Here is a 23,872-nt window from a genome sequence, read left to right as displayed (position 1 = left end):
GCCCTTAGAAGGTTTCTTCATTTAACAGATAATTAATTGCCTCGATGGAAAGGATAAATGGGACTCATAAGGAAACAGGACACAGAATGGGTAGTTTTGAGGGAGAATTGGAAATGGGTAGGTAGGAGACTAATGGTTCCCCATAACAGGAAAGATGAAGTCTGCTAATTCCAGGGGTCTTTAGACCCTGGCCTGGCTGAGAACCTGGAACTGGTGAGAAGGGCTGCAAAGGGGCCTAGATGAAGACTTAGGAAATATTAGATAGTTTTGAGTTGTATTCTGGGGAAAAGACTAATTATAACTAAGCCTAAATCCATTTTTATTTCTGACTTCTAGGCTCCTCACTTGGCTCACTTGAGAACAGGAGTAAAGATAGGTGAGATGCCGCTGACTGACAGTATACTCTGTGATGGTCTTACAGATGCATTTCACAACTATCATATGGGTATTACAGGTAAGGCAGACATAGCTGAAACTATATTAACTTTAAAAAGGTTAAAAAGACCTATAATAATCTGCTTCTTAGGTGCTTTCATCCTTATCGCCAGAGACTGTCTTAAGGACTTTTGTATCTCTTCTTTGATTAACTGAAGTGAAGTGAGTATTCTCTTCTTTGTGAACCCTTGATTATCAGAGAATGTTAGAAGTGGGAAGTACCTCAGAGTTCTTCTGGATCACCCCCTCATTTTACCAAATGAAGGAACAGGGCCCACAAATAGTGAGAGGTGTAGTAACAGAGATAAACAATTTTTTTTTTTTTGGATACCTAACTGTATTTTTTGTACCACACAATTGGGTTATTGGTCATTCATGTTGAAGGGTCCTGTGGTCTAGGTTTAATGGAAAAGCAACTGGGAAATCAAAAGAACTCATTTCTTTAGTGCACATGTAAAAGTTAGGAAACAGAATAGACATTTTAGAGTTAAAGAATCAAACCCTGAGAACTTAAGCACCTTGCTCAGATGCTTGCAGCAATGGTTCTGGTTCTATGTAACATATAAATATGTGAAAAAGGTAATGGGGAAAAGTACAAGATTCCAAAAAGAGGGAACGGTGTGCGTGAATGCAAGGAAGGAAGGAAGGGCTTAGAGATATGGGAAGCAAGGCCGGGTGCGGTGGCTCAAGCCTGTAATCCCAGCACTTTGGGAGGCCGAGGCGGGCGGATCACGAGGTCAGGAGATCGAGACCATCCTGGCTAACACGGTGAAACCCTGTCTCTACTAAAAAAAAATACAAAAAACTAGCCGGGCGAGGTGGCGGGTGCCTGTAGTCCCAGCTACTCGGGAGGCTGAGGCAGGAGAATGGTGTAAACCCGGGAGGCGGAGCTTGCAGTGAGCTGAGATCCGGCCACTGCACTCCAGCCTGGGCGACAGAGCGAGACTCCGTCTCAAAAAAAAAAAAAGAGATATGGGAAGCAATGAGAAGCTCAAGGCATCTTGACCACTTCTCAGTTTAGAGCCACAACAGAGAAGGCTATAAGAACACAAGCAGACCATGGAAGACACTGTGTGACCCACTGCCTCAACCATAACTAGAGGTGGTCATTAAAAATGCAGATCCCGAGCCCTTTCCAAGGTGTGCTGTGGATTGAATTGTACTCTTCTAGCCTCCAGCACTGTGAGAAAATAAATTGCTCTTGTTTAGGAAAAAAAAAAAAAAAAAAGCTCAGGTCATGATGGAGTACTTGACAAAGATTAGACTTCCTACTATAAACAAGCATAAAATTTGTGAAAATATATGAAGCCACTGTTTTCAGGTGTTGACTAATACTCATGTAAGACTGAGATCTTGAGAGAGAGGAAAACCCCACTATCACTGTCTCTACCTGGGACACTTCCCAAACTTATAGAGAGGCAGAGCCTAAGCTGGGAACAGTGGTCTCAGTGATCTGAAGAGGCAGAGAATTTGGGGCTTCTGAGATGGCTGGAGTTTGTGGGGCAGAATAAGGGGGAGAAGAAAAAAAGAACCCCAGAAATCTGCAAAAGGGTCCCCTTAAGTCTTTGATCAAATACTAAACTTGTAGATAACAGCTTATAAGGCCTAGTAGAAAAGAGCTGCAAGGGAGAGGTGAACTGGAGATTTTATAGATTACTAGGAGATAAAAGTTCTGGACAAGCGAGTGGAAACCTTACTGAACCCCTTGGACACTCCACTGACATCTCAGAAAGACCACAGTTGAGGGGTAGGGCCCAAGCCATAGAGTAAAAGCTACTCTAGACCCAAACTAATAAGCTTAAAAACAAGCCTCAAAAGGACCAAGGTGATTTGCCAGTATTTTGACTGCTTGTGGAAACAAAACTCAATCAATATATTCTCTAAAGATAGTAAAATCCATGTGTCCAACTATATAGCAACTATAATGTTCAGCGTGCAATAAGAACTTTCTAGATACACAAAGAATTAGGAAAATATAGCTTACAGCCAGGTGGAAAAAAACCACAACAGTCAACAGACCCTGCAATACTAGAATTAGCAGACAAGTATCTTAAAGGCTCTATTTTACATACGTTTAAAGATACAAAGAAAGATATAATCTTCATAGAGGAATAGATGTGGACATCTCAGGAGTAAAAGGAAAAAATATAAACAAGAGCCAAATAGAAACTCTAGAACTGCAAAGTACACAATCTGAAATTAAGAATTCACTGGGATGGGGCCGGGCATGGTGGCTCACACCTGTAATCCCAGCACCTTGGGAGGCTGAGGCAGGAGGATCACTTGAGGCTGGGAGTTTGAGACTAGGCTGAGCAACATAGTTAGACCTCATCTCTAAAAAAAAAAGAAAAAAAAATTCTGAATGGCCTTAACAGCATCTTGGAGACAGAAGAAAAAGGGTCAGGAAATTTGAAGACAGATCATATACACAACCTGAAGAACACAGAGAGAAATAATGGAGAGTAAATGAACAGGCCAGGCACATTAGCTCACACCTGTAATCCCAGCACTTTGGGAGGCCAAGCCGGGTGGATCATCTGAGGTCAAGAGTTCAAGACCATCCCGGCCAACATGGTGAAACCCTGTCTCTACTAAAAATACAAAAATTAGCTGGATGTGGTGGCCCATGCCTGTAATCCCAACTACTTGGGAGGCTGAGGCAGAAGAATAGCTTGAACCCGGGAGGTGGAGGTTGCAGCAAGCTGAGATCACACCATTGCGCTCCAGCCTGGGTGACAAGAGCAAAACTCTATCTCAAAAAATAAAATTAAATCAAATTAAAAAATAGGCCAGGTGTGGTGACTCACACCTATAATCCCAGCACTTTGGGAGGCCAAGGTGAGCAGATCACATGAGGTCGGGAGTTCAAGACCAGCCCTACCAACATGGAGAAATCCTGTCTCTGCTAAAAGTACAAAATTCGCCAGGCTGGTGGTGCATGCCTGTAATCCCAGCTACTCTGGAGACTGAGGCAGGAGAATTGCTTGAAACTGGGAGGCGGAGGTTGCACTGAGCTAAGATCATGGCATTGCACTCCAGGCTGGGCAACAAGAGTGAAACTCCGTCTCAAAAAAATAATATATAAATGAACAGCCTTGGTGGTCTGTGGGACAAAATAAATAGGATTAGCATGCATGGAATAGGAATCCCATAAATAAAGAAGAGAGAGGCTCAAGCCTGTAATCCCAGCACTTTGGGAGGCCGAGACGGGCGGATCACGAGGTCAGGAGATCGAGACCATCCTGGCTAACACGGTGAAACCCCGTCTCTACTAAAAAAATACAAAAAACTAGCTGGGCGAGGTGGCGGGCGCCCGTAGTCCCAGCTACTTGGGAGGCTGAGGCAGGAGAATGGCGTAAACCCGGGAGGCGGAGCTTGCAGTGAGCTGAGATCCGGCCACTGCACTCCAGCCCGGGCGACAGAGCGACTCTGTCTCAAAAAAAAAAAAAAGAAGAGAGAGAATGGGGCAGAAAAAAACTGAAGAAAATTTCCAAATTTGGTGTGAAAAGAAGTTCAAAGACCAAGATGGACAAGGCAAAAATTGCACCTTAGCAAACTGTAGTAAAGAGGAAAAAGAAAAAGATCCCGCCACTGCACTCCAGTCTGGCAACAGAGTGAGACTCTGTCTCAAAAATAAAATAAACAAGAATGAAAGTGAAGAATTGCCTGCACACCTATGTTACAAGAAATACTAAAGGAGCCAGGTATAGTGGCATGTGCCTGTAGTCCCACCTACTCAAGAGCTGAGGCAGGAGATTGCTTGAGTCCAGGAGTTTGAGTCTAGCCTAGGCAACGCTATCATAGTCTACTATGATTGCACCTGTGAGTATCTGCTGCATTCCGGTCTGGGTAACATAATGAGACCTCAACAACAACAACAACAACAACAAAAGAATAGCTTCCAAACCTGGGGGTAGGTAAAGACAAGTGAGACCCCAGCTCTTAAAGAAGGCTTGAGAGAAATGATACCAGAAGATGGAATCTTGGGTCTACACAAAAGAATGAGTAGTGCCAAAAATTGTAATTATGAAGGTAAATATAAAAGATTGTATTTTCCTTCTTAATTTACAAACAGATGTGGCTAATTAAAGTAAAAAACATAACATTTACAACATATATGGATATAATAGAGGTAAGGAATGGGGTGGGTAGGCAGGTGTGTTGGCTCATGCCTGTAATCCCAGCATTTTGGGCAGCCGAGGCAGGAGGATTGCTTGAGGCCAGGAGTTGAAGACCAGCCTGGGCAACATAGCGAGACCTCATCTCTACTAAAAATAAAATAAAATAAATTAAGTCCTGGCATGGTGGTTTGTGTCTGTAGTCCTAACTACTTGGAGGCTGAAGTGGGAGGATTGCTTGAACCTGGGAGTTCGAGGCTGCACTGAGCTATGATTGCACCACTGAACTCCAGCCTATGTGAGAGAGTGAGAGGCCCTATCTCTTTTGAAAGAGAGAGAGAGAGAGAGAAGGAAGGGAGGAAAGGAGGGAGGGAGAGAGGGAGGGAGGGAAAGAAGGAAGGGAGAAAGGGACAGAGGGAGGGACAGAGGGGAGATGAGGGAACAATGGAGCTGCACTTTCATATGGTCCTTAAATTTTTATGTGAAATGGGACAGAATTGAGTCTAAGTAGATGGTTATAAGTTAAGGATCCATATTGTAACCCATAGGCGGTCACTTAAAAATATGCACATAATTATTGTCCCATTGTAATCCCATCATAATTGCAGCAGACTTTTTCTTAGAAATTAAAAACTGATTCTAAAATGTATAAGGCCAGGCGCGGTGGCTCATGCCTGTAATTCTAGCACTTTGGGAGGCCAAGACAGGTGGATCACTTGAGGCCAGGAGTTCAAAACTAGCCTGGCCAACATGGTGAAACCCCGTCTCTACTAAAAATACAAAATTAGTCAGGTGTTGGTGGCAGGCGCCTGTAATCCCAGCTACTCTGGAGGCCGAGGCAGGAGACTTGCTTGAACCTGGGAGGTAGAGGTTGCAGTGAGCCAAGATACTGCACCATAGCACTCCAGCCTGAGCAACAAGAGTGAAACTCCATCTCTAAATAAATAAGTAAATAGTGTATTTTTAAAATGCAAAGCACTCAGAATAGCCAAAACAATTTTGAAGTCAGAAAATAGCACTTACACGTTCTGATTTTAACATTGCCTATAAAGCTGTGGTAGATAAGACAGCGTGGTTTTGGCATAAGGACAGAGAAAGAGAACAAAGTTCAGAAACAGACCCAGACTTATGCTCGTTTTCAACAAAGGCATCAGTGGAATGAAATGGAGAAATTGAAGTCTTTTCAACAAATGGTGCTGGAACACAACAGATTACTCACATGGGAAAGATGAACCTAGATCCCTCCCTCGCCATATATACAAGTTAATTTGAGATAAATCATGGATTTAAAAGTAAAAGCAAAAGCTATAAAGCTTCTGGAAGTGTATGTAAGAGAATAGCTTTTATAGGGTGCAGTGGCAGGTGCCTATAGTCCCAGCTACTAGGGAGGCTGTGGTGGGAGGATCACTTGAGGCCAGCAGTTTGAGGTTGTGTAGTATACTATGATTTTGCCTGTTAGTAGCTGCTACACTCCAGCTTGGTCAACATAGTGAGTCCTCATCCAAAAAAAAAAAAAAGAGGAAGAATAGCTTGGTAAGTAAAGACAAGACTTGGAAAGCAAAGCAATAACTTTTTAATTTTTTGGTGGAGACAGGGGTCTCACTGTGTCACCCAGATTGAAGTGCAGTGGCTCAATCTTGGCTCACTGCAACCCCCTGAGCCACCTCAGCCTCCTGAGTAGCTGAGACCACAGGTGTGCACCACCATGCCTGGCTAATTTTTTGTACTTTTTGTAGAAATAGGGTTTCACCGTGTTGCCCAGGCTGGCCTCAAACTCCTGAGCTCAAGGAATCCTCCCGCCTCAGCCTCCCAAAGTGCTGGGAGTACAGGTGTGACCCACCACACCTGAGCAATTCTCACATTTGTAGAAGAGAGTTACAGATACGGAAAGAGAGAAGAATGTAGCTTGTGGTGTGAGGTTGCATTTTGGAGAACTCAAAATGCAGTATGAACTCAAGGTGAGTGTGTGTGCATATGTAAAATTATAAATTACACATATGGAAGTTTCTACTGAAGAGACCTAGCAACAATGACAAACCGGTCACAACAAGCAGTCCTGACACCCAGGTCTTCTAAATACATTTCTCCACTAAAAGGAACTAAGGGTGTTTGGAGAAATGACCAAATTTTCCAAGGCTGGGGAAAAAATGCTAAAAAATTAAGGACACGCTGAGGGGCATGTCAAAAGTACACAGGAGGCAGCCTACAGGGCTTCCACCTTCCTGTAGTGGAATTTTGAACAATGTGAGCATCAAAGTCAGTAATGATAGTAATGGGTTATAACTGCCCAAATTTTGAACAATTTGAGCATGCAAGTAAGTAATGATACTAATGGGTTATAACTGCCCAAGTTCTGAACAATTTCATCATCAAAGTAAGTAATGATAGTAATGAGTTATAACTTATTCAATAAAATGAAAATGTATGAGTCCATCCTGATATAAATAACTGAATAAATGGGAGAAAAGGAAAAGCTTTTCTTTATGGTAAAATGCAATTAATACCTTACCAATAGAAGGAATGTTGGAGTTAGAAAATCATGAATGAATGCTAAAACTAGTGGGTGAAAATATGATGGGGAAGAATATATTTTGATAATCTAAAAAGAGCCTCCCATAAATTATTGATTGCTTATAAATGAAAAAATGGAACCTTTAAAAGCTAGAAACCTGGTGAATACCAAACCGTTTTAACCAAGTGATCAAAGATGACATCACCTGGGATAAACTGATTGTCATTTGTGTCCTAATAAGATTCACTGAGAAGGCCGGGCGCTGTGGCTCAAGCCTGTAATCCCAGCACTTTGGGAGGCTGAGACGGGCGGATCACAAGGTCAGGAGATCGAGACCATCCTGGCTAATACGGTGAAACCCTGTCTCTACTAAAAACACAAAAAATTAGCCAGGCCTGGTGGCGGGCGCCTGTAGTCCCAGCTACTCGGGAGGCTGAGGCAGGAGAATGGCATGAACCCGGGAGGCGGAGCTTGGAGTGAGTGGAGATTGCACCACTGTACTCTAGCCTGGGCGACAGAGCGAGACTCCATCTCAAAAAAAAAAAAAAAAAAAAAAAATTCACTGAAAAAAAAAAAACTATCATTCAGTGGTATACCTCCCTTTTGGCAGAATCTTAATCTAATCCTGAGGAAACATCAGACAAATCAAAGTTGATATCCTTAACAAAAGAACTGGCCCATGTTCTTCAAAAATATCAAGCTTAGGAAGCATAGTCTGAAGAACTGTTACAGATAAAAGCAAATTAGAGAGATTGGTAGTTGAGTACAATGCATGCTTCTTTATTGGCTCCTGGACTGAACAAATAAAGGAGCTAGAAGGACATTACTGGGATAATAGGTGAAATTTGAATGTGGACCAAAGATTAGATAATAGTGTTTGATTCATGTTAAATTTCCTGATTTTTGTTTTGTTTTGTGAGACAGGGTCACCCAGGCTGGAGTGCAGAGGCGCGATCATGGCTTGCTGCAGCTTTGAACTCCTAGGCCCAAGTGATCCTCCTGCCTTAGCCTCCCAAGCAGCTAGGACTGCTAGCTACATGGCACACACACCGTGCCCAGATAAGTTTATTTTTAATGGAGACAGAGTCTCACCGTGCCCAGGCTGGTCAAACTCCTGGGCTCAAGTGATCCTACTGCCTCAGCCTCTCAAAGTGCTGGGATTGCAGGTGTGACCCGCCACACTTCGCCCAATTTCCTGAGTTTTGTAACTGTGCTTATGTAAAAAAGTGGCCTTGTTTTGGGGAAGTACACACTGAAATTAAAATTTAAGAGTAAAAAGGCATTGTATTTCCAACTTTCTCTCAAATGGTTCAGAAAGAAAATGTTAAAGCAAATGGAGGGGAAATATATGTGGTGACTCTAGGTGAAGGAAATGTCTGTAAGTTTACGATTATATAGAAAGGGAAGGGCCGGACGCGGTGGCTCAAGCCTGCAATCCCAGCACTTTGGGAGGCCGAGACGGGTGGATCACGAGGTCAGGAGATTGAGACCATCCTGGTTAACACGGTGAAACCCTGTCTCTACTAAAAAATACAAAAAACTAGCCGGGCGAGGTGGCGGGCGCCTGTAGTCCCAGCTACTCGGGAGGCTGAGGCAGGAGAACGGTGTAAACCCGGGAGGCGGAGCTTACAGTGAGCTGAGATCCGGCCACTGCACTCCAGCCTGGGCGACAGAGCGAGACTCCGTCTCAAAAAAAAAAAAAAAAAGAAGAAAGGGAAGGAGAGAAGTATGACTCCTGAGAGTCTCTGCAACACTTCTAAACCCACTGTTGGTGGCAGGCAGGGCCACCCCACACAGAGCATTGCACAGGCCACCATGAGCCTGCTAGTATGTGTGGTCAGTCAATGCTTGGTCAAATGTGGATAACTTGAGCTATCAAATGCCAGTTCATAAAAATGTTGGTTTTTTGCTGTTTTTCTCCTTTCCCAGCTGAAAATGTAGCCAAAAAATGGCAAGTGAGTAGAGAAGATCAGGACAAGGTTGCAGTTCTGTCCCAGAATAGGACAGAGAATGCACAGAAAGCTGGCCATTTTGACAAAGAGATTGTACCAGTTTTGGTGTCATCTAGAAAAGGTGAGTATATCATAATGGTTTAATTAAACATCAATCTATTTATAGGTAAGAGTAACATCTAAAAGAGTAATACATAGGAATCTTTAGAAATTATATCTTAGTTATATTTTTCAGGTTGCAAAGATATGTCCTGGATACATGAATGTGGGGAGGGGGTATGCTGGGTTTACAGGACATGGTAATGTGGGAACTATGTCAGCACTCAGGCACCCTTGGTTCCAGAGTGTCCACGACTGATGTGCACATACAGCAGGTTTCATGAGAAACTGGAGCACTGGCTTATGGTTGTTAGGAGGCACCAGCTGACCTGTTTCCTGTATATAGGCTCAACCTCCTCAGAAGTGGACACCCATTACTTCTCGCCGCTTCTGTGTGATCTCCCTTTCCCATTTCTAAAGGGTGGATCTTTTGGGGTCACTTGCTATTTTCTAATACAGAGTGCTTCCATCAAGCTCCCTTATTGATAACTGACATCTCTTATGTCCAGCCAGCAGTGCAGGATTGACTTTGAGACTCCCTGATCCACTCACTTGTAACCAGTCAAGTACTATGACCCAAACCATAGCAGAATTTGGCACAAACAGGTCCCTGGTAGCTACTTTCCTCAGGAAGGCCTATGGATTTGGAAAACACAGGTGTCTCATAAGGACATACTCATACATTGTTTTCATGTACAATAATTCTTGTGTGTACTTTCCTCCTGTTGTAATCAAAGTGGTTATATATTACAACTTTTCTGCTAAATATGAATCCTCATGTTTAATGTCAGAGAAACCCACCATTCCCAACACACTTCTGTCCCTGGACTAATCTTGAGTAATTGGTTTTCCTTTGTTTAGGTCTTATTGAAGTTAAAACAGATGAGTTTCCTCGCCATGGGAGCAACATAGAAGCCATGTCCAAGCTAAAGCCTTACTTTCTTACTGATGGAACGGGAACCGTCACCCCAGCCAATGCTTCAGGTTAGATTTTCTGAAGGAAATACTTCATCTGGGGGAATACTATGGTCTATAAGGTCTACCAAGTGAATATTTTTCTATTTATATACAAAAGTACTGTTTTTTGAGACAGGGACTCACTCTGCCAGCCAGGCTGGAGTGCAGCGATATGATCTTTGCTCACTCGCAGTCTCAAACTCCTGGCTGGGCTCAAGTGAGCCCCTGCCTTAACCTCCCAAGTAGCTGGGGGACTACAGGCATGAGCCACCACACCCAACTCATAGATACAAAATTATTCTTAAAACAGTTTAAGGAAACATGTCATTTCTCTGTATTTGATCATTGACCTAACCTATACTGAAAGAATTAATTTGGTTTCTTGACATCCCAACTAGACTTACAAATGAAGAAGTAAATTAGGGAACTTAAGTTTATCTACCTTTGTATTTTTCCAGTACCAGAAACTCCCAATACTTCCTTGTGAGGCCCAGGCTTATTGTTCCATTTCCTGTCAGAGATCCCTCCTTCCCAACTGCTGTAATCTTTTTTTTTTATTTTTTAATTTTATAATTTTTTTTTTTTTTTTTGAGATGGAGTCTCGCTCTGTTGCCCAGGCTGGAGTGCAGTTGCGCAATCTTAGCTCACTGCAACATCGGCCTCCCAGGATCAAGCAATTCTCCTGTCTCAGCCTCCTGAGTGGCTGGGACTACAGGCGCATGCCACCACACTGGCTAATTTTTCTATTTTCAGTAGAGACAGGTTTCACCATATTGGCCAGGCTGGTCTCAAATTCCTGACCTCGGGTGATCCATTCTCCTCCACCTCCCAAAGTGCTGGGATAACAGGCGTGAGCCACCACGCCCAGCCCTACTATAATCCTACCACTTTCTCTAGTTGGCAAGTTTTGTGGTCACTATATTGCCAAACATGATTTCTATGTATAAAGTCTGTTCATTACAGTAAATGCCTTAGCCAACAGGTAAAACGATTTAACTCATGTCTTCAGGTGGTAAAGAAGACACAGATATGTAACTGAGGTGAATAAGCACTGTAGAAATCAAGTCGCTTATATTTTACAGGAATGAATGATGGTGCTGCAGCTGTGGTTCTTATGAAGAAGTCAGAAGCTGATAAACGTGGGCTTACACCTTTAGCACAGATAGTTTCCTGGTCCCAAGTGGGTGTGGAGCCTTCCATTATGGGAATAGGACCAATTCCAGCCATAAAGCAAGCTGTGAGTATAACCCTGTTCCCCTTTATGAAATTTGTCTTCCTGTTCTTAAATGAGCTTATTCACGTAGTTACCTTTAGTCTTTCCCTACCAGAAGAGTAACCAAGAGCATTCCTATTTTTGACACAAGGTCTTGCTCTGTTGTCCAGGCTGGAGTGCAGTGGCACCATCATAGCTCACTGCAGACTCAAAACTCCTGGGCTCAAATATTCCTCCGGCCTCAGCTTCCCAAGTTACCTCGAACTACAGGTGCACCACCATGTCTAACTTCTTAATTTTGTAGAGACAAGGTCTCACTATGTTGCCCAGGCTAGTTTTGAACTTCTCAGTTCTAGTGATCCTCTGGCCTTAGGCTCCCCAAGTGTTGAGATTTCAGGTGTGAGCCAATACCCCCCAGCCACTGAGAGCATTTAGATCATATGCTTTTTAAGGGAACTGATTCTGTTACATTACCCTTAGATACACATAACAGATGCTACTGGTTCAAAATTTAAGAATTTAGAATTTCTAAGGGATCTTTTAGATCACATCCTTAACCTTTTGGATGGAATGGGTATCACTAAGGCAAAAATGTGTGAGAATGTCACTGTATTAACATAAGAACAAACGAAAGTAGCAATTTAAGAGATCAGTATCATGCAGCATATTTCGTATTTATGTTGACAAAGAATGTTTTAGCCTTTCCACCCAAGTTTTAGACATCTTTTCTATGAATCTGTCTTCTAGGTTACAAAAGCAGGTTGGTCACTGGAGGATGTTGATGTATTTGAAATCAATGAAGCCTTTGCAGCCCTCTCTGTTGCAATAGTTAAAGAACTTGGATTAAACCCAGAGAAGGTAAAGATGCACAAGTAACCCTGAGTGCTTACCAGTGAATTTCACAATGCCATTTTAAGATACTATCTTCCAGGTGTTGGCCATGTGGGTAATAAAGAAATACTAGTTACTAGGACTGAGTTCATGTATTTTGTTACTTCCCATGGTTTAAAAAAAAAAAAAGACAGCTTACTTGGCATAAAAGGAATGAGGTAACATAGGCAGGGATGAATTTTCACAAAGGTGTAAATTTATTCCTAAGCAGTTCAAATGAAAATTTGAGTTTGAAAGGGTAGCATGCTGATGCATTAAGAGGAAAGACAAGTTTAGGATTTTAAACTGTGTCCACAGAAGAATAAACAATCTAAATCTTTTCTCCTCCTTAGGTCAACATTGAAGGAGGGGCTATAGCCTTGGGCCATCCTCTTGGAGCATCTGGCTGTCGAATTCTTGTGACCCTGTTACATACACTGGAGAGAACAGGCGGAAGTCGTGGTGTTGCGGCCCTGTGCATTGGGGGTGGGATGGGAATAGCAATGTGTGTTCAGAGAGGATGAACTGCTTCAACTTTGAACAACCTCAATTTATTTTTAAACTAAGAAAGTACTAGGTTGTTATATGCGAAATCAAGGACCAAAACAGATGGAAACCATTTCCTACATCACAAAAACCCAAATTTACAGCTTGTTGTACTTTAATGTGTAATACTTAACTCAAGGTACAAGACACTTGCATTTAACATTGTTATAAATAAAAGAGACATCAGATCAATCATTAAGGGCTCCAGAGTGAACAGCATCTTCATAACTTCCATGTTTATCATCTTTACTTTCTGGATGTAATTTAATAAGATCATCAATTCGAAGAATGGTAATTGCAGCTTCTGTTGCAAATTTCAAACTCTTAACTTTAACTATGGTTGGTTCAAACACCCCTGCTTGTTTGTTGTCTCGAGGTTTACCATTGCTCAAATCAAGACCAATCCTGCAATTAAGAAAGAACTATTAAAATGGCCGCTTACAACTTAATTAGGTGACCCATTAACTCCAGCATTTCATTCAAGTATTAAGCTTGATTTTTAAGTCAGACTAGAGATCTTGTAGGTGTCTTTCTACCCAAAGAAGGAGAGATTAGCAATCAGAGTTGTTAACTAAGGCACACCAGTGCTAATAATTAGTCATTATCCCTTGAATTAGAGTGACTAACAACAAATGCTTGCTGTGAAGTTTTTCATGTTAAGTAGTTGACAAGTCTGTTATTTATGTTTGCTGACATGTAACTGACTACTATCCTTTTTAATGGAAACTGTTTCGCGGAGGTTAACAAAGGGCTAAAAGATGTCTAAAAGAGAGGGAAACTGTATGCTTACCATTTTAGATTTTTACGTTCTGGGTTAACCTGAGCCTCATTATGAAAAGCTCTTAATTTTGCAACAAGATCTGTGGAGTCCTGGGCAGCATTAACTGCTAGTGTATTGGGAATAACAAGAAGTGATCTTGCAAACTCTGCAATAGCAAGCTGTTCCCGAGACCCCTAGGAAAAAAGGACAGTTAGGTGACTTCACAAAAGGGAAAAAAAATTAAAGCCCCTTACCTACTCTAAGACAAGGAATAACTGTTCTTACCATGCTGGTTGCATAGTTTTCAAGGTATATGGAAAGGGCTGCTTCTACAGCACCTCCACCGGGAACCACGGATTTTGACTCCAAAACTCTCTTCACTACACAAAGTGCATCATGTAAAGAGCGCTCCATCTCATCACACATGAAATCATTTGCCCCACGTAAGATAATCGATGCAGATGTACGAGCCTTAGTGCTGTTCAAAAAAAATGAAATTCTTATAACAGCATTTTTTAAATTTTTTTTTTTTTTTGCCAAGACCATCAATTTCTCCAAAAAATGGCATTTTAATAAGTCTACATAAAGTGCCCTTAAGTCCTGCCTACTCAGGATATTTAGATACACTATACAGAAACAATGTCTAGTCCATGCAGAAGAGATGAAAATGGTTACTTCATCTCGATTTACAGTGGCCCAATGTTATTTTATCCCACGCGTATAACTGCTCATATCACTGTGAGACTACAAGCAGCAAATAAATGGGAAGAAAACCTACTTTTACTTAACAAAATCTGTGTAACTTTACAATTTTAGAAAGTAGCTCTTACTTTTTGATTAAGATCAGCTCATCATCACAAATTCTCTCCTGTACCACTTCTTCTGCCTGTCCCAACATTGCAGCTTCAAAAGTTTCTTCACCTTCCAAATTGGCCAGGGTTGACAGAATAGTTGCTATTAAGAGAGTTACAAGGGATCTGTAAGTATTGATCTTTCGTGATTTTAATATCCTTTAGACTCAGTAGCATTTGTGATAAAAGTGCTATATTACAAGTTTAGAATTTAGTTAGGCAGCACACACTAACTCCTTTTATCCTAAGAGAGAACGATGTCATTTTTGAAGTGAATAAATTCATTCATGAATTTCCAACAAACTTAATGAATTTCTCCAGTTACATGAAAAATGGCTCTATAAATGTGTTGGCAGCACAAAGCATTAAGAGAATATAAACGTTTTGGAAGCTGTTTCCTATCAATATTCCAATGTAAAAAGACCTTTGTTGGGGTCAGGTATAATGAAAGTCTTTTATGTGACAGCCAGCACAAGACATACCTCCAGAAGCTTTCGCAATGCGTTTAAGGTCCCTTTTTAAAACTCTTCTAACTGCCATAGCACCAGCCTCCACAAAATACTTCAGACACATATCATCAATTCCACCAGTGGTTAGAATAACATTGGCACCAGTCGCCAGGATCTTCTGAATTCTCTCCTTGGTGATATCTGATTCTCTGCAAAGTATTTTCGTAACCCAGAATTACCTTCTGTGATTTTTAAAAATAATTTAGCTTTAACTTCCATTAAGTATTTATCACAAGATAATCACAGATTAAATTGTATTAACCTTTGTTATCTCTGACCAGAATTTAAATTAGTCCAATTCATGGAAAAGTTAAAGGAATTAAAAATTACCACTTAGCTCTCCCCAACCTGAATTTGAATTACTAATCGAGAACTATGGTAAAACAGGGAACACAGGTCCTGCCTGCCTTCAAGGATCTAGTGGGGAGAGGGATTACCAATCACACTCCAGGGCAAGCGTCACTGAAGTGGTGTGCAGAGACTACAAGCACATAAGACATAAATTTAGCCTAGGAGGCAGCTAATGAGGTCAAGAGGAGTCCAGGCCGAGCGCAGTGGCCTGTAATCCCAGCACTTTGGGAGGCTGAAGTGGGCAGATCACCTGAGGTCAGGAGTTCGAGACCAGCCTGGCCAACATAATTAAACAGTCTCTACTAAAAATACAAAAAAATTAGTCGGGCCTGGTGGCGGGCGCCTGTAATCTCAGATACTCAGGAGACTGAGGCAGGATAATCACTTAAACCCAGGAGGCGGAGGTCGCAGTGAGCTGAGATTGCGCCACTGCACTCCAGCCTGGGCAACAAGCGCAAAACAACTTCTCAAAACACAAAACAAAACAAAACAAAACAAAAAACCAGGAGTCCAGAGTTGGAAGCACAAAAGAAGGTAGATACTAAGAAGCTTAATATTTTTAAGCAAGACTAGTATAATGTTATCTGCGTTTTCAAAAGGATTCCCTGATATCAATGTGGAAATTGCACTGAATGGCTTAAGACAAGGAGATGGTAACATGAAATATAAGCTGACAAGACAACCTAAACAGAAGTCAAAAACTTTATGGCTTGGGTGACTCCTGGAGTAAAATAAATAGCAACAGTTCAGGGGGCAGGATGGGAAATCAGAGTTCAGTTTGGGACAAGATTAAGTTTGAAGTCTCTGTTGTTACTCAGAGGAAGCTCCCAGGAGGTAGTCACTTACATCATGGAAACCACAAACTATGGGAGATACAGATTTGAAGAGACAGTATGAGTGAAGCCATGTGAATAGATCATTCGAATAATTTTTAAAGCAAAATGAATTACAGATCAACCTCAAAGGCAGCTTGTCTACTGAACAAGTCTGTGTGCTATACACTGTACTAAGGAGGGGGCTACGATGCCAATGGAATCATTCTGTCTCTACCATTAGAGCTTACAATTCATAAGTTGTATAAACTCACAGTAAAAACTGTAGTAAGCCCCAGGAAGATAAAATACAGGAAGTTACAAAAGAATATAATTTAGATTGAAGAAGAAAGAAAAGTTTCTCTAAGAGACTAGCTTGGGTGTGTTTCTACAACAGTCTAGGCAAGAAAATGAAAAGTAGGTAAATTTAATTTGGAGGTAGAAATCAAGTGGTGTTGGTGACAGATTAGGAGAAAAGGTGTTGGTAAAAAGGAGGAGTTAAGGACATTTCCTAGTTTCCTGCCTGTGTGGAGAAGTCCCCATCACTAAAATGGTCAAGAGCAGACTTGCGGTATTATCACAAGTTCAGTTTTAGACATGTTTACTTTGAGATACTTGAAAAGCATTCTATTAGATAGAGGTATGTGAGTTTGGAGCTCAGATAAACAGCTCAGAGTCTCTAGCATAGAGAGATAATATATGAAGTCATGGGAACAAGGGGCTATCCTGGAGAATATTGTGAGATGGTGGCCCAGACACAGCAGTGTCACAAAGCATTTCGAGAGGGACGTAATCAAAGGGTTGCTAAAGGTCAAGTAAGAGGAAGGCTTAAAATATCTTCCGAATTTCACACTAGAGACCTTAACATGCAGTGCCTCAAATGGAGAACAGGGCTGAAAAGGGATGAGAAGCACCAGAAAAGTTTTGTATAGTAAATCACTCATGACATCTGGCTGTAAGGATGTAGGACAGGGAGCACCTACAGCAGGAGGATGTGCGAAGAAGCTTGAAGGACAAAAGAGCCACAAGAAGATCCCAGGAAAGAGCATAATTAGTAGGTATGAAAGAATCAAAGACAAGGCTCTAGAGCAGAAGGAAACAGAATCGAGAACACTTAGTGTAGAGCGACTGGCTTTGATGGCAGAGAGGACACTGTTGTATCAGGAAGGAAGGAAAAAAGAATACCCATGCAGATTGATTTAAAAGATGAGAGCACATTTCTTACCCTTGGCAAAGCTTTCTTATAGGTTTGGTTTAACTACTGTTTAACTATTCATTGTTTTTTTGTTTGTTTGTTTGTTTAGACAGGGTCTCGCTGTCACCCAGGTTGGAGTGCAGTGGTCCAATCACAGCTCACTGCAGCCTCGACCTCCTGGGCTTCAGGTTCTTCCCACCTCAGCCTCTCAAAGTGTTGTGATTACAGGCATGAGCCACTGTGCCCAGCCTAAACAATTTATTGTTTTAAGTGACTATTAGGCAGTCAAATCTATAGCAGTGGTCACACTACCTCCACCATTAGCTCTTCAACCACTAATACCACCTGTACCTCCAGTATCTAGCAAACAGTAGGCTACAGTCAATACCACACTGCTGAGTTCTGTACTGCTTTGAGGAAATTAGATTCCTGTCTTTTATATCTTTAATACTAACAGATTCATACAATCAAAATTCCACAAAAAGGCAATTTTCATATAGGTTGTATAACCCCAAATCCCTCTAAAACACCACCAGGCTAATTTTCTGGAATTTTAAGTAAAATAGTTTGACTTGGCTAAAATGTTCAAGTCCTCCAAGACACTCACACTCAAAAGCCCAAAATAATCTCTCAACATACCTCTGTCTAATTTGGTCCAGTTTTTCAGGGTCTGTAATGACCACCTGTACACCAAGCTTCATTTTTGTTTTTTGCAGGCTAAAATCAAGGCAAGCAATTTTCGCATTTACGATTCTCTTGGGCATGCCTACAATTGAACATAAGATTTAAGTTAATACGTCTATCCTTAAAAGCATAATAAAGAGCACCCATAGTCGATTGTATGTAAATACACAAATTTAGACTATAATTAATTACACTTTATCTTAGAAAAACTTTATGGCATTACATGCACGTAATTTCTTTTAATTCACATTCCTTCTAACATGTTATATGTGCTTTAAATTACAAAAAGATGTACTGCACATAATCCACAAGTTAGTTTTTTTTTGAGACGGAGTCTCACTCTGTGGCCCAGGCTAGAGTGCAGTGGCGTGATCTTGGCTTACTGCAATCTCCGCCTCCCAGGTTCAAGTGATTTTCCTGCCTCAGCCTCCGGAGTAGCTGGGACTACAGACACGCGCCACTATGCCTGGCTGATGTTTGTATTTTTTAGTAGAGATGGGGTTTCACCGCATCGGACAGGCTGGTCTCAAACTCCCGACCTCATGATCCACCTGCCTCGGCCTCCCAAAGTGCTGGGATTACAGGTACAAAGCACTGCGTCCCGCCGAAGAAGAAAAAAAAAATAGTTTTCATCTGTAGCAATCTCATTCTACAAACCAAATCCCAAACCTTACCCTGGGATCCCACCACACAGTTGAGTGCATAGCCACTGATGAGCATGCTCTCCGTTTGACTTCTCCCATGGGCTTTCAAAATATTAACAGAATTGACTGGATAGCGTGGCTGGCCTCTTGTGTCTGTGTATTTAATAGCAAGTACAGCATCTACTACCATGTTAGCAAAGAAATCACCATTTCTAAGCCAAAAGTTAAGGACGGTAACAGGCTTGGAGTGGACAAAGGGTACACAAGTGAAAAATCAAAGATAATTTGAAGGGACTTCCTTTTAGTAATCTAACCTATTAAAGAAGCAAGCATTACATTACCAAAGTGTTACAACATTATCACTATCTGCAATTCTGATCACTTTTACACATGCTTTTTATTACCTTTTCACCCTAAAAAAGCAGGGAAGGCAACAGGCAATTTCAATACAGCATTACTCCTCCCTATTGATATCAATTTCCATAAAATTGGTATTTAAAATTTTACTGCACAAAATTGATATTGCTGCTACCACAAGCGCGTGCGCGCACACACACACACACCCCCACTCCCCAGACAGGGTCTTGCTATGTTGCCGACATTGGACTGAAACTCCTGGGTTCAATTGATCCTCCTGCCTCAGCCTCCTTAGTAGCTGGCACTACAGGCACACACCACCATGCCCATCTCAAAGTCTTACGTTTTAAAAAGCCTAAATTTTATCTGACAACCACAAGGATACATTCCAATGATTTTGGAAGACATGGATGTCTTAGCAGCATTAATCAGGCAATCTCTTCCCAGTTCATCTGTGTTAACAATTAGGTTTTCATTGATATAACGCACTGCTTCCCTGTTTAAAAGTGTGGGGGAGAAAAACGCTTATAAAGTCACTACTCAAACTCTTTGCATTCATCATGCTTAACTCAGAGCCAAAATGTCGTAAGTAATATCTGTTCGGCCATTTCATATAGGAGGAGGACATGAAAAAACCCTCCCTCTTCAGATCATGGCAAGTTTAATCTATCCCATAAGCATAGCCACTAAAATCTATTATTAGGAGAAAATGTGGTAGTCAAATGGGAAAAAAGATACCGGTCCAAGTTTTTAACTTCAAACATTACTACTTAAATGCTAAAACATTTAAATTGAATGTTTTCAAATTAAAATTTAGTTATTAATCAAAACATTAAGACAACAGTTTACAACTATTACATTAAAAAAATTTTCTCTGAATGCAAACAATCTTACTTGCAAGCAAGTCGATAGCCACTAATAACTGATGTGGGATGAATTTTCTGTTTGACTAATTCATCTGCATTTTTCAGGAGTTCTGCAGCAATAATAACCTGTTGAGAAAACATTCACTGATCTGAGTATGCTGGATATTCAACATGTGCAATACATATGAAATGACACTACAATGGCCATATATTAACCAAAATGGTAGTGGTGAAATGAATTAACTGGTTATTAGAAACCTGGGGGGTGAAGGGAGAAGAACGCTACAGAACACTCGAAGTCCTCAATGTTACTCATAAATTCTTGGAAACTGCCACTTTAAGCAAAACAACAGACAGCAATTTCTCAAATACAGTTGTTTATTGTAACGTTGATGAGGGGAGGAAAACTTGTTTTATACATCGTTTTTCCTCTTCAAATCAGTTTCCATGAATCCATTGTGGAGTGAGGTCTTACTGTATTATAAATGCAAATGGCCAAAACTGGGTAGGAGCCAGAAAAACGTTCTAAGAAACTAGTTCAGCAATACAATCGTAAAAGACAACACACCTATTACCTTTAGAGGGAGTGCTCAATGGAAGCTAAACTGTGTGTGACTATTCATATGACCTATATTAGGCTATTATTGAAAACAGATAGTTCTTATAAGTTGATATGAAACAGTAAGAAATACTTTTAAACTAAAAAGACTTAAAATCTCGTCAGCTTCTTATGAGAAGAAAACTACACTTGTTAAGTCACATTATCGTAAGTTAGACAAAGATCACATTCATATTTTAGGAGTAGATTCCCTTCTTTTATGGCTGAAGTTTAATCTAGAAATATATGTTCTCCACAAACTCTCTTGTTTTTCCAGAATTAACATCTTTCTCACCAAACAAGTGTTTCTACTATACCAGCATGCTGGATGATCTATGAAGTTTATACTGTATATCACATTTACTGACTCGAAAAGACCACACTGTCATATCATGATGTATTTATTTATTTCTCACACTCCCACTGTGAATTCCTGAGATTACCTGTCAGGATTTAAAAAATAAAACAGGCTTGGTGCAGCAGCTCATGCTTGTAATCCCAGCACTACAGAGGCTGAGAAGGGAGGATCACTTGAGGCCAGGAGCTCAAGACCAGCCTGGGCAACATAGTGAGACCCTGTTTCTACCGAAAAAAAAAGAAAAAAAAAAGGTTTTTAATTATTTGGTTGTGGTGGCATATGCCGGCAATCCCAAGCACTCTGGGAGGCTAAGGCGAGAGGATTGAGCCCAGGAGTTCCAGGCTGCAGTGAGATATGAACAGCACTGTAGCACTGCACCCTGTGCTACACATGGTCTCTTAAAAAAAACCACAGAAACATTGTTTCTCCCCCAAATTGGTAACATTTTGTCCTCCAAATTACAAAACTTTAGAGCTTTCCAAGTTTCAAGGTGTGATGCGGGAGGAAACAAAAAAATCTGTGTGATGTCTGAACACTGCCATAAAGGGAAAAATAAGCCCTCAAAACCCGTAAATACCAACATTTAAAACAATGGCGCTATGTTAAATGAACTCAAATTCTTTCCTACTTAAACCGTACAAACAAGCTACAACTACCAGCTTACAAATTGTGTTTCTGAATCTGTACCTAAAAAGCTTCTTTCCCTCTTAAATGTGTAACTACTTTTGTTTTTTCTTTTTGCTCAATCTTCTGGGCATTCAGAACATGTAACTTATTTCTGACACAGCACAAATGACCCACTTACGGCTTCAACTTTCTGAAAGTCGGTTGTTTTTAGAAAAATGATCATTCTTTAGCCAGTCTACCTACCACTGATGTAGTTCCATCTCCAACTTCTTTGTCTTGCAGATCAGCCAGCTCACAAAGAACTTTAGCTGCAGGATGTTCAACTTCCAGTAACTTCAGGATGGTCGCACCATCATTAGTAATGGTTACATCCTAAGAAATCAGCAGGAAAAAATATGAACCACTCATAGAAATCAACACAGTCCCATTATAATACACATTCACGGCCGGGCGCGGTGGCTCAAGCCTGTAATCCCAGCACTTTGGGAGGCCGAGACGGGCGGATCACGAGGTCAGGAGATCGAGACCATCCTGGCTAACATGGTGAAACCCTGTCTCTACTAAAAAATACAAAAAACTAGCCGGGCGAGGTGGCGGGCGGCTGTAGTCCCAGCTACTCGGGAGGCTGAGGCAGAAGAATGGCGTGAACCGGCGAGGCGGAGCTTGCAGTGAGCTGAGATCCAGCCACTGCACTCCAGCCTGGGCAAACAGAGCGAGACTCCGTCTCAAAAAAAAAAAAATACTAATAATAATAATACATATTCACCTTTAATATCACCTTCCAGTACCTGAATTCTGATAAAATCAAAGAACGAACATAGCAAAACACTGAAAACAGTTTTACTTTAAGGCAACTAACACAACAGTTAACATGTACTTACACCGATATCATCCACCAGCATTTTATCCAAGCCAACAGGACCAAGAGAACTTTTTACAATATTGGCAATCGAAGCTGCAGCCATAACTGTAGACAATCAATTAAAAACACAAATAAAAAAGAAATGAGAATCCACAACTCTGAAATACAGTAATTTCAGTCTAAACGTAAATGACATCCAACAGCCCCTGTATTTCCCACATCTACAAATCTGCGTTATTAAAAAACCACCTACTAGGAGTCTAAATGGGGCGGACACTGTGGCTCACATCTGTAATCCCAACACTGAGATGCTGAGGCAGGAGGATAGCTTGATGCCAGGAGTTCGAGACTCCCTTGGGCAACACAGCGAAACCCATTTCTACAAAACATAAAAAAGCCGGATGTGGTGGTGCGGGCCTGTGCTTGGAGACTGCAGTGAGCTACGCTGGCACTCCCGTCTGGGCGACAGGTGGGACCCTGTTCCTAAATAAAGCGAGCCTATTCGGCACAGCTTTGATGGGGAGGTGTAATCTGATGGCGGGAGAAAAAAAAAGTAATAACCACAATTTCATGCTCTGCCACTTCGTACAGCTATGCCAGCCTTTTCCTTCAGATTCTGCAGGTTTTTTGCTCATTAAAACTCTCTTTATCTGTGAGTAGAGAAATCGGTAGCCAACGGGGAAGGTGCTTTCAGATTTGTTTACGAAAAAAACTTAAGGAATCTATCAAGAAACAGTGCGCTCTGCAAGTATACAAAGGCCCGACAGCAAATGCTCTGCTAAGCTGGCGCTGCCGTCTCCTGGGGTCAACTGCACTCCAGTGGCATTTCCTGGGCTAACTCTACCGTAAGAAGCTATCAACCCAGATAGAGCTGGACGCCGGGCGCCGGACCTCGACTGCAGCCACGGCGCACAGAGCACCGGACTCAACCGCGAAGGCGCGGATGAACCTGCTTTTTCTGGTAAATGGTCCTGAAACGAAACCCGGCGTTTAACACGGACGCTCAGGGGGCCGTTCTGAAACAAAAGGGGATGCGAGGCGTGGCCCGCACGTGCAAGTCCGGGAGGCCCGCTTTTCCGACGAGAGGCGCGTTTCCAGGACCGCCCCGGACACCACACCCACGCGGTGCCGGTCTCAAAACCCTGCTGCGCGCTTCGGAGCTCCTCCCTGCTGTGGGAAGAGGGGGCCACAGCGCCCTGCCCCAGGGAACGGCGGGTGGGCCGGCTCCGGCTGCGGGGCCTCGAGACCCTTTCTGCAGAGGTAAAGGAGGAGAGGCACGAGGAGGTCAGCGGGGGTCCGGTCACGATGGGACTCAGCCCTCCCAGTCCGCGAGCCCGACCCAGGCCCGGCCCTCCCTTACCGTTCTGGGAGCGGATCGCTTCCCCAGTGCTGCGGTCACCGAACACGGACAGAGGTCCCTCCATCTTCGGGGCAGCGATACACGTTGAATTCTGCTTACACCGCGGGCAACCAGTATCGCGGTCCCTCGGCTGACCGGCGACCACAGCAGTGGCTGCGACGGCGTGGAGGGTACCCGAGCGATGCCCCAGGAGCTGCTGGGTAACACCGCCCTACCCGCTTCCCGGCTGCCCCGGCCCGGCCGCGGGGCACGGCGGGAAGGAAAAGAGGCGGGGCAATAGGGGGAGAAACGGGAGTGTGCCGGAAGTGAGGCTCCCGGGAAGGGGCGGGCTCGGCA

The 23,872-nt window shown here is 42.3% G+C and overlaps 2 protein-coding genes across 3 annotated transcripts in view; one reads left to right on the top strand and one right to left on the bottom strand.

Moving 5' to 3' along the window:
* ACAT2 (acetyl-CoA acetyltransferase 2) overlaps positions 1-13,335 on the top strand; it is an 18,990-nt gene extending 5,655 nt beyond the window's left edge. Inside the window, exons 4-9 of one of the 2 annotated variants that reach the window (XM_017853508.1) lie at positions 337-454; positions 8,995-9,138; positions 9,978-10,100; positions 11,156-11,310; positions 12,034-12,144; positions 12,510-13,335. In XM_017853508.1, the coding sequence (XP_017708997.1) occupies positions 337-454; positions 8,995-9,138; positions 9,978-10,100; positions 11,156-11,310; positions 12,034-12,144; positions 12,510-12,680 (822 nt within the window). In that variant the 3' untranslated portion in view covers positions 12,681-13,335. The remainder of the gene's footprint in view (positions 1-336; positions 455-8,994; positions 9,139-9,977; positions 10,101-11,155; positions 11,311-12,033; positions 12,145-12,509) is intronic. The other variant, XM_017853507.1, reaches the window with a different exon arrangement.
* Positions 12,352-23,872, bottom strand: TCP1 (t-complex 1). Its single transcript, XM_017853505.1, has 12 exons — positions 23,537-23,872; positions 22,196-22,281; positions 21,558-21,686; positions 19,760-19,857; positions 19,251-19,361; positions 18,539-18,720; positions 17,820-17,946; positions 14,796-14,971; positions 14,293-14,416; positions 13,748-13,940; positions 13,493-13,656; positions 12,352-13,107 (listed from the first exon to the last, which is right to left on the bottom strand). Exons 1-12 carry the CDS (start codon positions 23,598-23,600, stop codon positions 12,891-12,893), a joined length of 1,671 nt encoding a protein of 556 aa, XP_017708994.1. The 5' UTR covers positions 23,601-23,872; the 3' UTR covers positions 12,352-12,890.

The sequence above is a fragment of the Rhinopithecus bieti genome, unplaced genomic scaffold (assembly GCF_001698545.2).
Source record: "Rhinopithecus bieti isolate Rb0 unplaced genomic scaffold, ASM169854v2 scaffold_37503, whole genome shotgun sequence".
Classification (NCBI taxonomy): Eukaryota; Metazoa; Chordata; class Mammalia; order Primates; family Cercopithecidae; genus Rhinopithecus; species Rhinopithecus bieti.
This window is presented reverse-complemented; position numbering and strand designations above follow the sequence as displayed.

Coding starts and splice junctions, on each gene's coding strand:
- TCP1 (XM_017853505.1), bottom strand. CDS start 23,600: ATGGAGGGACCTCTGTCCGTGTTCGGTGACCGCAGCACTGGGGAAGCG. Junction 17,947..18,538: donor CTGTGTGGTGGGATCCCAGG/GTAAGGTTTGGG, acceptor GTTCAATTGTAG/GCATGCCCAAGAGAATCGTA. Junction 14,972..17,819: donor CTGGACCAAATTAGACAGAG/GTATGTTGAGAG, acceptor AATACTTTGCAG/AGAATCAGATATCACCAAGG.